The following is a 12,751-nucleotide window of genomic DNA, read 5'->3' on the forward strand; positions in this document are numbered from 1 at the left end:
TTTTACAGTTTTCACAGCACTCATATTTTTAGTGAAAACAAACACATTTGTGTTAGGTTTCTGCTAGATTCCTCAGCCATGGATGAATTTGAATGACATTGTCCAGTGGGCATTTTTATTAATTTAATGTCATTGGAAATTTCTTTTGTTTAGAGCATGGGATTTGAATACTAAAGGAGAGGGAGGAGGCAAAGAATTTGAAATGTGGGTGACATTGGGTATTACAGACCCATGAGTATAGGCAGTGCAGACTTCTTACTTGCCTTGTTCTGTCACTTTATATGCAGATATATATATATATAGATACATAAATTCAGCAGTAGTTGAATTATGGGCATGAGGTATGAATATGGGCACCATAGGTGCCACCACTTCAGGAATCAAGTGTTTAGCAAGAGCTGGTATGTAAGTGCCAGTATCTGTCTAAATTGAGAAACAGTGGAGAAAGCTTAAATTTTAAAAATATATTTTTTAGATGATACCTGTGTATTTAGGTGAAATTTGGGTACAAACCCCATATTTCTCCTGCCCTGAAAAGCTCTAAGAGGTCACAAAATGGCTGCTGTGTCTTGTGTTGGAGTTGCTCTTGACTCTCAGGTCCTTCAGGCTGTTTTGCCCTGAGGAGCTCTGCTGAGACTGCTGCTGGGCGCTGAGTTTGGGATATTTGTGTGATGCACACACGCTTGTCGTGCTGCAAGGACAGCGTTGGTCAGCTCTGTGGCAAGCTCTGAAAGAAGTATGCAGGAAAGCATGTGTTTTTGTGCCAAAATCTGCTTTGCAGTGCAGGGTGGCGCATCAGCTAAGCCCAAGAGGTGGGAATGTGCACAGTGAAACTGGAAGAGTTACCAGGTACCCCAGTCTCTGGATGAATTTGCATGAGCGTTTAAAATAACTGGTCCTTTTATAACTTTGGGCACCTTCACTTTGTCATTTTGTGCAATACTTCTTTGGGTTGAGATTTTTAAGTCCTCAGGGATTGAGCTCTGGCTTGTGCTGTAGCTGAGCCCAGAAGGCAGGAAAGTGTGAAATGTATTAATTGTGCATCAGATTTTCTCTATGATGTTGCTTTTTCTCTAGAGGTTTGGCGGGGAGAGGTTGGGGGGGACATTAGGAGTTTATCACTGTGATTTTTTTTGGCATCCTGCTGATCTTAGAATGCATGCATTTCTCTTCTGTCTCTTACCTATAGATTGCAGGGTACTCTGAGGCCAAGGGCAGAGTGAGTAGAGCAATGTTGGGTGTGGCCCATTCTGGATATGTCCATGCAATCAAGTCCTAGGCAGATCCATGCCCCAAGGGGGTACAGAGACAAGGGGAAGCACCAGAAGAGGTGACAAAATCCAAATACACTGGAGTGGTTTGGTTGTCCTGCCTTGCTCCAGCAGTCCTCAGCAGTTCGTGTGTGGCTGCTGCACACGCTGCTGGGTGGCACAGAGCAGACAGGGATGTACCGAGGGAGTCTGGCCCAGGATTCATCGGGCAACAGCTGACTGCTTAATTTCCACTCCGCTGAATTGGAGGGAAGAAGAGGGATAAAATAATGGGCAAAGGAGTGCACAGGGTTGAGTAACCATGCAGAAGGGAAGGACATTTAACAGTGCCAGTTGAGAGGAAAGACAGGTACCACTGTTCATTTCTGAAGATACTGCACAGAAATCTTTGATGTGGAATGACAGATAAAATTGGTGGTGACAGCCAGAAAAGGAAGGGGGGGGAAAGTCCTGGTTTTCAGGCCTTTGGAAACTTGAGGTCCTCACCTGTTTCTCACGTTCAACACAATGAGGCTGAAAAAGCAAGTAAATAATACCAATTGCCAGAGAATTAAAATAAGGAAGTTGAACTGTAGCCAAACCAGTGAAAGATGATGGTGGCTTTTTAGATGTTTCTATCTATTAAAAAGATATTTATAATCACAAAGTGTTTATCTTTTCCCCCTCCTCTTCAATTTGGTGTGCTCTTCTTCCCTGCTGTAGCCTTTCATCAGAAAATTTGAGCTTTACATCAAACACTGATAAAAAGAGAGTGGGATTTTCTTCTAAAAAGCATTTTATTCAATTTAATATTTTTGGGGGAAACAGTTGAAGCTAGAAGATTGGCTGAGTTGCATGCCCAAGCCATAAAATTCCTTTTCTCCATGCTTGTAAAAACCAGATTTGATCCAGCAAAATTATGAGTTACAAACAAATTTTCCATCACCCCACTGGTCACTTGCTGTGGTCAATTATAGTTTTGAAGCTGATATAAGAATCAGATGTTTGGCTATTGTGTGTGTTTGCTAATCTCCAACCCAAGTGTAACCCTTTGGCATGACACATCCTATAATTTGTTAAGTTTTCTAACAATGGCGCATTTTGCATTTAATTTGTGCTTTTCTCTCCAAGAGCCTAAGAATATGCTCCCCTCGCTAAAGACCAGAGTAGTTAATCATCAGGGCTGTTTGTAAGGAAAAGGCCTGGCTCTGGGAACAGAGTCATAGGCAAAGTAGAGAATAGAATGTCTATATCCCACTGCATAAATCACTTGGAGAAATATCTTCTGTACATAATTTTAATTTAAATTTTATTAATTTGAATTTTATTTGTAAAGTTATCTTAAAACAGTATATTTTTTCTCCAGACTTAAGGTATTTTTTCACAGAAAAAAAATCGAATTCATTTTTTAAAGTTGCCATAAAGCTGTTTGTGCCCTGGTTCTTGTTTTTAGAAATCTCTTACAATATTAAATCACTTTTACATCTGTTTTCTGCAGGGAAGACTCTTCCAATTTTGTCTTAATTTCTATCCATTAAAATTATAAAGAAGAATCTAAAAAAAATGAGAGTACTTAATAAAATATGCAGGCAAGCCTGCATTTTAAATGCAGGTGTTGTACTTCCCGAGCTCTGTACATCCACAGAATATAAATGTTGATCAGAGCACCAAGTGTTTATGAGAGTCAGCCTCTGAGCGATGGCAGGAGAATTTGAAGAGCTTGTTTGATAAGCTGTTGTTGCTTTCCATTCCTTACCTCTCGGCTTTGAATTCTTTCCTCCCCGGTGCTGTGTCAGGTGTCCTGCCCTTTCTCTCCAGGACACTTCCTTGTGAATTGTGTTACTCTGTCATGACCTTCTACATGTTCGTGGGGTTGTTACAAGCCTGGGACCAGAGCCAGGGCTGGGAATTACATCTGTTCCTGCTCCTCTGTCTCCAGGATCCAAACAGGCTATTGGGGATTTTGTTCTGGTGCCGCTGCTGTGTGCAGAGGATGATCCTAGCTTAGGTTGCTGTCTCATGGCCATGGTGGACAAGACTTTTGGTTTTCCCACTGTATACCCCTGCTTTTCACTTTTGGCTGGGCCCATTGAACCTGTGTCAGCTGTCTCCTCCCAGGATGGATGTTTTTAGGTCTGTGCTACAAATATAACTTGTAGACCAAATTGGTTGCAGGGAGGAGATGGATGTGAGGAGGGGAATCCAAGGCAGTTTGGTGAAGCTAACAAGATGTCTGAGAAGCATCTCCTTTGAGGTGTGTTTCCTGGTCTTGCAGTGCTGCAAAGCATTTGACAGTTCTGTCAATCTGTTGACAGAATTACTGGTCAGTAGAATTAGATGTCATATTTACTGAGCTGGGAAACTAAGCAAGTTCTTCCCTTGAAGAAAAACACTAAATATGTACCTCGTCCTTAATGCATTTTGCAAAGTCTGCTTGGCCTATAAGGGCAGAACCCACTCTCTGTAGGTAAAGGAAGGAGTAGTAAAAACTAATGGAAGAAATACATTTCCTGCTCTGTCTTCTTTTCAAAGGTAATATTTGGAGATAAGATGAAATTTAATCATCATAAAGAGGTACAATTCCACTGCCTCCAGTGGCTCTCCACCTGTGTATGTCCCAGAGAGATTGGGAAGGTGATGCTGTGAAAAGCATAGGCACCACTGACTGTACACAGAGCCTGGGAAGGGAGGAGAGCTTGCTCCCCAAGCTGGACCAATGAAGCTGTTACCCAAGGATGGTAATACAGTGTTTGCTCTTGTAATAAATAAGTTCTGGTTTTTAGCATGACAGTGATTTTGGTGAATAAATATATGCCCTCCATCTATTCCTGAGGGTTTACATGTCATGGCAGAATGTGACTTTTGTGCCTGAATGAATGTGTATGTAAATCATTTTATGTCAGTAGCTTTACTTTTGCCCTGCACCATAAAAATTCACTGCTCTAGGGGCTTCTGCATAATGGGCTTTTGAAGCCCAAGCAGTTCAATTGCTGGGAGCTGTATTTACAAAAGAAATTCAATCATCCATCAATGACACTTACAGCATCTTGATGCTGTCCCTTATTTTGGCAATTTACAGTGAAATCCCCTTGCAGGAAAATCCTGTAAATGTGTTGTCTGTCTCATATATAATTTTAAAGCCAGTCTTTAGGAATTTTGAGATACTCTTAGATACCATTTTCTAATAATTTTGTATAGGTTTGGAGTAGTTTCTTGGCGGCTTCCTTGGAACCCTCTTGAACTCCTCCTTGAGCAATCCTCCTAGGTTTTTCTGTAAGATTTATCCCGAGGTGACATCGTAATCAGTTTGAAGATATTCAGAAGGGCTAACAAGGGCCACTTCTGCATGAGTTGTCTGTGACATTGTGTTACAGATGTTGGTTGTCTTTGAGCTCTGCACACGCAGGCTGTGTCTTGGAATGTCCCCAAAACAATGTGGTGGTGGCAGCAAAGTTACCATAATGGCTGAAGTTACATCGGACTTCTCCTTTCTTTTTATCCACTGTAGGTGTTCTCTGCCTGCCGGACAGCTTGAACCTTCACAAGGACCAGCAAAGGTCAAACAAGCCTGGGGAGGTGCAGATGTTCAGCCAGTCGGAGCTAAGGACCATCGAGCAGTCTCTACTTGCCACACGCGTGGGGAGCATTGCTGAACTCAGTAAGTACGAGGCTGTTGAGAATGTTTGGATTTCTTTCCTCAAAGTAAAGCAAAGCTAAGTGCATTGCCTGGTTCTGCTGAGGAGAGGTGAGGGGGCTGTGTAATGTTGAAGGGGATGTTGGGCAGATCTAGCTGTGTTCATGCTCCTTTGTTAGTTCGGAAGCTGAAGCTATAGGAGGAAAGAAGGGTTGTGTGGATTCGTAGCAGTACCTACGGCTTGTTTGCATACATTGCTCTCAGTTTTAAAGGCTAAAGATGCTTTATTTCATCTTCCCAAGCCTGGCCAGACTTGCAAATGTCTGTTGTATTGGTGTCCTGTCTCCTTTCAGTGGCATGTCTTTTATGATGGGCAGGCAGAAAGCTGAAGGCTGCAGTAAGTAAAGGAAATACTGTCACACGTTTAAGGCAGAGCTCCTTCCACCTCTCTTAGAGAAGGTCCTTTACCTGCCTTGCCTTCTCCAGCCCTACAACTCAAACCTGCACCAGAGGAATTGACTCCTGGAAGATAAATTATTTGCTGTTAATCAAAGCACTTTTTGAGAAATATGGGAATCTGTGATATTTGTCAAAATCTGAAAACTTTGCTTTTGGCACAAATAAATGGTAGGAGGCAAGGGCCATATGCATCTTTATGTGACATGGAGATAAAGTTACCAGAAGCACTTTATTTAAACTACTTTTTTCTTAAGAGAGAAGCATTCCAATCACATGTTTGTGGTCTAGTTAGATACAGGAAGCTATGTGTGGGAAAACAGAATCATTCAGACAAAAAAAGTGGGGTTTTTTCTGAGGTTTGTGAGAAATACTGTTGAGTATTCTTTTCCTGAGGTCAGTTATGAAATTTTGGGGAGAAATTAAAAATACCCAAATTCATGAAGATATAGGCTTGCATCCATAAAGATATAGGCTACCCAACCTACTGCTGTTGCCAGCATCGTAAAGAACATGTATAGGGATCTCTTGTTCATTTTTTGGCACTTTCTGTAGCAATGGGAGTCTCCTCTGTAGCTCTACCGTATCATCATGGTTCAGTTTCCTCCGGTTCATGAGCCATGTGAATGCACCATGGATGTTTGTCTACAAGACACAAGATGAATTTCTGTTTTCAGCTTGCTAATTTTAATTTGCTCTGGTGCAGTGTCAACAAGCCAAGAGCCTTAGTGTGAAGTGTTGCTCCATCTCTGGAATCAGGTGTTCGGTGTTACTCAAATTAAGTAATTTATGCTCATTTATTTCACGTGCGTGAAACACACAACAGTACTGTCTGTGTGCCAACTAAATTATGCATGATACAGCTCTCTTTCTTACAGTTCATATGGTTGGGATTTAATAAATAAATAATTTCTGAGTATTTCGGGGTGGGTGGGTTTTTTATTCTGGATTTTTCTTGGACTTTTATACTCAACCCAAACAGGCAGAGTCCTTAGAGCACCCCATCCCATTTAACAGTTTGAACTCTATCACCTCTAAGCATCCTACCTTAGATTCAAATGCTTGGTTGGTGGGGTTTGCCTTCTGTACATCTGTTGACTGCAAACACAGGCAAAACACTCTTCAGGGTGGCCAGTTGGAAGAACAGAGCACGTCAGTGGGAGTTGGATGCAGCTGTCGGAGAGGCTGGCACATCCAGCAGGCTGGTAGCCCTCCAAAAAGCCCTGTGGCCAATTTGAGGGATCCTCCCTGGCCGCTGCAAGTAGATGCATGTCAGGGAAGCAGCAGTGTGAGGAGCAGTAACTGGAAAAGCTTGCAAGGCTTGGTATGTTCAGTTGGGTAGAAATCTGTGCTGTGGAGCAGTGCCGGTGCAGAGCTCAAAACCGAGCTGTGAAACGTGGGGGGAGTTGCAGCATGTTGCTGGGCAAAAACCTCTGAGTTTGGAGGAGAAATCATGAAATGGGAGGAAAATGGAGCAGTGAGGGGATACAAGTAGGCTTGCTCTTTCTTCAGTGCTTGTGTGTCTCTCTGGCATCAGCAGTGGCTGTGAGCCATAGGTTACAGCAAAACCTCTGCCATGGAGGGTGGGTGGGGAACGGCAGCGTGGGGCAGAAATGCAGAGCAGGGGGGAGAAGGTGGGGGGAACACCTGGGGATCATCAAGGCATGAAAGCAGAAGGCAAAGGAGGATTTATTGTTGCCCTGGTGGTGTGAGGGGGATGGACGTTGTGGAGAAGAGAGAGGATATGACAAGCATTGCCATGGAGAAAGTGATGTATGAGGGAAAGATTAGATAGGGAACAGTGCCTGCTTTTGAGGGGTGAATAAAGGTAATGAGGGAGACACTCTGGAGAGGAGGGAATTAAGAGGATAGCACTTGTGGAGAGGATCATGAGGAGGAGGAGGTGGCAACCAGAAGTGGATAACAAGGGCAGAAGCTTGGCCTGTGGACCAGCAGAGCAGGCAGTCCCCAGGCATGTGTCTGCATTGTCCCATCAGCTTGCAATATCCCAGGAGCCAAGATTTCATTTCTGTTCTCTTCAAAAGAGCACAAAAAACAAGGGCACAGACTGATCTTGCAATAAAGCAATTTATTTTATCTCAGGAAAAATAATATTTAAAAAAGCAGTTCTATTTGAATGAGATTTCCTATAGTTTATTGACATGAATAATTAAAGTATTGTAAGTACGTGGAATAACTAGAATTAACAAGTGTCTTCGTGGAGAGGAAAGGCTTCCCCTGTTTTCAGTTCTCCGCAGCGTCCTTGCACGGAGCAGTGTGACCAGCTGCTGAGCTGCTGGAGGCTTTGACACCAGGGAATCAAATCTGTCCCCTGGAAGACAACAGCTTGCAAATGAGGCCTGTACAGCACCTGTATTTCAGCTCAGGTCTTCTTAATTTCTTTACAGTCTGTCCTAGGTGAAGAAGAGATTCACAAGGTGAAAAACCTTGTATCGTGTGGTACCTTCACCTTGCCCCACCCATGATGGCCATTGTGTGTCTGCACCCTTTGTTTTTTCATGCGTCCTGTCAGTGCGTTAGAAAAGACCATTGGGGTGAGCTGCCATCTCCCTGGGCGTGACAGAAGGCAGGAGAAAATTGGGGAAAGGTGGCATGGCAGACAAGACCAGAGGGGGGCGGGGGGGGCATCTGGTGATGCTGCCATTGAGGAGTCCTCCTGGTCAGACAGGTGCAGCTGGACTCATGGATGCTGCTCTGGTCCTGCCAAATGGTGCTTGCCTGGTGCTTCTGCTCTCATCCCCAGGCTTAGCAGGCACTGGGCCTTGCTGGGACACCGCCTTGCTGGCAGTGGCCAGGTGAGGCAGTGCCACTGGCCCAGGGGTGCCCTCCAGAAAGTAGGAAGAAGAGATGATGTTGCTGACTTAGGGGAAAAAAAAATCAAAGGGAGGTTTCATCTCCAGGACTTAGGAGGAGAATGTAAATAGACACCTAATTCTGCACCACAATTACAGCAGTAATGCGTGATTCCAAGGCAAAGGTTTAAAAAAATTAATGTGAAACCTTATTCATTAAAATATAATGAAGATGGCAGAAAGTTAAGGAACAACAATAAATCTGGCCTATGTTTAGTATTCAGGAGTTGTAATTCCCTACTACAGTGTGTTTTAAAATAATGTAATTTCATTTGAAATGCTTATTATATAGAGAACATTGGGAAGAACTGAAGCACAGCAAAAATAATAGGATTTTAAACAGTAGCCTGACAGTATTTCACTGTTGAGTCTTAGAGAAAATATTTCACAGAACTTTGGGTTTTTTTATTTTTTTTTTCCTCATTTTTTTTTCCTTGAAGTTTCCTGTATTTCTAGACCAGACCTAGAGGAGAAGGGGAATAGATCTGTTTGGGGTTTTGTCAGAAAGTTTTTGGGGTTTTCCTAGATTTCTAGTTGTTCTCTTTCATTTCTCCCCCTTTCAGATGGGAAAAAATAAGTAGACTGAATAGAAAAAGACAGGAACATTAGGGAGAGCTTTGGCTGTGGAGAGATCCCAAGATAGTGCGTTTTGACCTTTGAATATTTTTCCTAACTTCTTTATATGCATGTTTGCAATCCACAAACATTTATGTTATATTTGACTGCATAATGCTCCAAGACACCTATTCATCATCTATCTAAAAATACTGCTGCTGGCTTGCAGACCAAATGCAGAAGGAATGAGGCTCATAACTGAAGGTCGTTGCTGTTTTTCTGGGTTAAGGAGGACCCTCTTTTGCTTGTGTGTGCATGTAGGTGATGAGAAGGCAGAGCAGAGACTTAGGCACCACTAATCCTGGCACCAAGAAATACTTGTCCCTCACTGCCTTGGGGTGAAGACTGTAAGGTGTTAGTGTCTGACCTGGGACAACCACCCTGTGCTGAGGTGTGTTCGTAGGGCTGTAGAAGGCTGCGTGTCTCAAGCAGCACAGGGAGATAAACCATGGCTTAGGATGTCATCCAAAGCATGTCTTAGTGTACATCTTCAGGCTAGATCAAAAAACTGTTGGGGGCTTGTTTTGGGTGCAGATATGGCCAGTCTCCTATGGCTTTCCTGGGTGAGAAGTTTGCCACCCAGACTTGTGCAAACCACAGTGACTGGTGGTGGTATCACTCTGAATGCTAACCACAATGAATAATCATTTTTATTTTAAGGTGTGATAATCTGAAGGTGTGACTTAACACTGCTGATATCAGAGGTTTTTTGCTTTTGAATGGTGTTTAACTTAGAGCAGTCCCCAGATATGATGTTCCAGCTGATATTTCCTCACTGTCACTGCCCAGGTCTCAGCAAGGTTTTCCTTTTTGCCATTGGAAAAATGCCACCCTTCATCCCCTTTTTATTACACATCATCGTCTCTTTGCATCCACAGTGCTGAATGTATGTATTTCCAAAATAACAGCCTCCCAGTGGATCTTAGCACCCTTTTAGGGATGAAAGAGGGGTTACTGCTCAAGTGTAAGTAGGAATGTGATTGCACATACTGATACTGTTTTTCATTTCTCCTCATAGCCCCAGCTGAAGAGATGATGAAAGTTGGCATCCCCCCCCTTGCCTTTTCATCTAGTCTCAATCCTCTGCAGCCAACAGGAAGGAGGGCTGCAGGAGCCATACAAATTGATTCATGTGCTCTAAATAAGAGGTTAAACCTAGGCTTAGAAGCAAATGCCGGGGTGAAGGTGCTTGCTGGAGGGGTGGCATCTGAAGGAGTGTTTTCAAAAGTGCTGATTTACTGCCAGAACAAAAGCCCTGTTTGTCAGATGTATTTCTCAGACTAAGCAGCACCGTAGAGTAAGACGGAGCTTATTCCCTGTGGATGGTTTGGTTCATGGAGCACAGTGCTGAGCTAAGCAGAGGTACTAGCCAAAACCTGCAATTCAGATGGTGGTGCTGATGCCTTAGGTTTTAACTTTTATATTTTTCAAATCCTGTGCTGCCTAGTGTGTAACTCTGAAGTTTTGTGCGGCCTGTTAGCTGCTGTTCTCTCACGCTGGTTAGACATAACAAAGCCTCTATAGATTTGCTTTCCAAGGACACTTTGACTGTCCCAGGCCCCAGAATGTGTAAACTAAAAGCCTCTGAAGAGGAGGGGCAAACTTGGGGTAATTACACCATTAACTGAAGTTATAATTGGAGAATTGAGCCTGATATGCAAATGGACCAAACTTACAAAAGTGTGAAGAACCCGTTACCTGGAGTCCATCTTGGGTGTGGCCTTTTGACTGCACAGGGTGTGCCTTTGAAGGCCCTTCAAATGAATACCTACTTTTATTTTCTTACTTTGTCTAGCCTCTGTTTTTAGGTAGCTCCTGCATGCATCAGTACTCCCTTCAGCATGGGGTTTGGCCATAGACTGACAGCCTGTGTGTCACCTCTCCAGATACAGTGATGCTTTTCCCAGTTTTCAAGGGCCCTCCACTGGGTGATTGCACAAGATCTCTAGGTCCTCGCTCACCCGCTTTCTGGGTTTGCAGTTCCTTCTTGCTGATATCCACACATCATCCAATTTGTGTGTCAAAGTTAGAAGCTGTTGAGATGCTCCTCAACAGAGAAACCCGTCCAGCAGAGAACAGAAGAGAGATGAATGCAGTGCTTAAATGCTAGGTATTTTCTTGCCTCTGTTAAAGGCTGCCTGAGTTGCAGGCTTCCCTATCTGCTACCCTGTTCTCCTTGCTGCCCTCTCTGAGTGATGGACCACAGCCTCCATTCACTGTCTGCATCTGTGCCCAAGAAGGGTTGTGGGTTACTTAATAGTCCCAAATATTTTGGGACTGTTAAACCTGCTTTTCTTCTGTTCCCCCTGAGATACCCACTATCATAAGCCATAAAACAATACATTTATTTACCAGTTGAGTGGAGAGGACAATTTGAAAATATCAGGTTACACCCTACTCAGGCTTTATCTTCCCTTTGACTGCCCTGTAGACCAAGGGGGTGGATTTCTGTCTTGGGTAACAGGGGCAGCTTGTCTTGTTGCTTGTCTGGGTCCTCTGTGCTCCTTTGGGGGCTCCCTGGCTGTCTCCATGGGTGAGACTCAGCCACCTTTGCCTTTCTTGGGGACAAGCCCAGGGTGGTTTTGTTCCTCCTGTGTTTAAGCCCACTCAGGTTTGATGCTTAGAGGTAAAAGGCATCGCCGTGGTGGGTGGGGAGTGCTGGAGCTCCAACCTTCCACCAGCCTTCCACAATACACCATTGTGAACTCCCTCAGAACTCAGAACTCCCCATGTACACCACATTTGAGGTACAGACTCCTGTTCTCTCTGAACCCCTGCATCACAGCACACTTGGGATTCAAATGGCATTTGCTTTTCCTTGCAGTCCTGCTTGTCCCTGCTGTGCAGAGCACGGGCAATTGGTCAAGTCAGAGTGAGCACTCCTACCTGGCCTGCTCAGCCATGGGCACTCTTAAGTTCCATTTGAGGACATGGGTCTATGTGAAGCCAAAGAAAATCCAGGAATAGTGGTCCGTAAGGCAGTAGTGTTCTGCAGAGGGAAGGCTCTGCATTAGGTTGGCACATGATTAGCTCATCTGAGTCAAAGCTTGTTTTGTTTGAAGTGGCTTAAGGGGAATCAGACACAAACATCACGCTTGCCACGGTGGATTGGAGATTCTAAACGTGTAAGTGTTGTTATAATAGGTATGTGAACTTGAGAGGGTTTAATTATTATTGTGGCTTTTTTATGGGATATATTCAATCCCTAATTTATCAGTCTTCAAAGGCTTTGCAAACACTAAATTGCATGCAAACACTTACTCTGTAATATAAATAGAAGCTTCTTGTGATGGTGGGGTAAGTGAAGATAAAAAGATTGAATGATCTGTAGGAGGCCAGAGGGAAGCCACTGCCAGGAAATGGGCTGCTTGCATCCTGGTCCTGTCTTCTCAATTCTGAATCTGGGACCACAGTTCCTTCTTTTGCTCTTGTGTAGAAGAGACGAATGGCTTTTAGGAGAAGAAGAGGTTGCCTGTGGTAGCAGACAGGGGCACAGCATGGGACAGCAGAAATGGCAGAGCTAGGGAGGTTTCTGCAGGGTGAGCTCACTGATGAATTTGTTGCACATTGGATGCCCCACTGACTGTGGCTTATGGCACCCCAAGCATACCCACAGCCTGAGGCAGCTGGAATAAAATCTAGAATATACTGTGTGCCAAGAACAACTTAACTTTTATGTTTGAAGATACTTTGTGCTCAGTGCACGCACATAGTGAAATACATTCTGCACACTTCCTAGTGTGCAGCCACCCTATCTCTGTGCGCACTCCTTTCCTGGTATAGATGAGTAGTGTTGAGTTAACAGTAGAAAACCTCACAACAAATCATTTGAGGACAGGTTTTGCTTGAGCAATTTTGGCTCAGCTGACTTTTGAAAGATGGAGGTTGATGTACCACCAGAGGCAGAGGAACGTGGTGGAACA

At 43.9% G+C, this 12,751-nt stretch overlaps 1 protein-coding gene across 1 annotated transcript in view; it reads left to right on the top strand.

Annotated features, from left to right (window-relative positions):
- The first annotated feature begins 4,758 nt into the window (after window positions 1–4,758).
- BTBD11 (BTB domain containing 11) overlaps window positions 4,759–12,751 on the top strand; it is an 82,074-nt gene continuing 74,081 nt past the window's right edge. Inside the window, exon 1 of the mRNA XM_008636387.2 lies at window positions 4,759–4,908. Coding sequence (XP_008634609.1) covers window positions 4,833–4,908 — 76 coding nt within the window. The 5' untranslated portion in view covers window positions 4,759–4,832. The remainder of the gene's footprint in view (window positions 4,909–12,751) is intronic.

This window comes from Corvus brachyrhynchos, unplaced genomic scaffold (genome assembly GCF_000691975.1).
Source record: "Corvus brachyrhynchos isolate BGI_N302 unplaced genomic scaffold, ASM69197v1 scaffold56, whole genome shotgun sequence".
In the NCBI taxonomy this organism is placed as follows: domain Eukaryota; kingdom Metazoa; phylum Chordata; class Aves; order Passeriformes; family Corvidae; genus Corvus; species Corvus brachyrhynchos.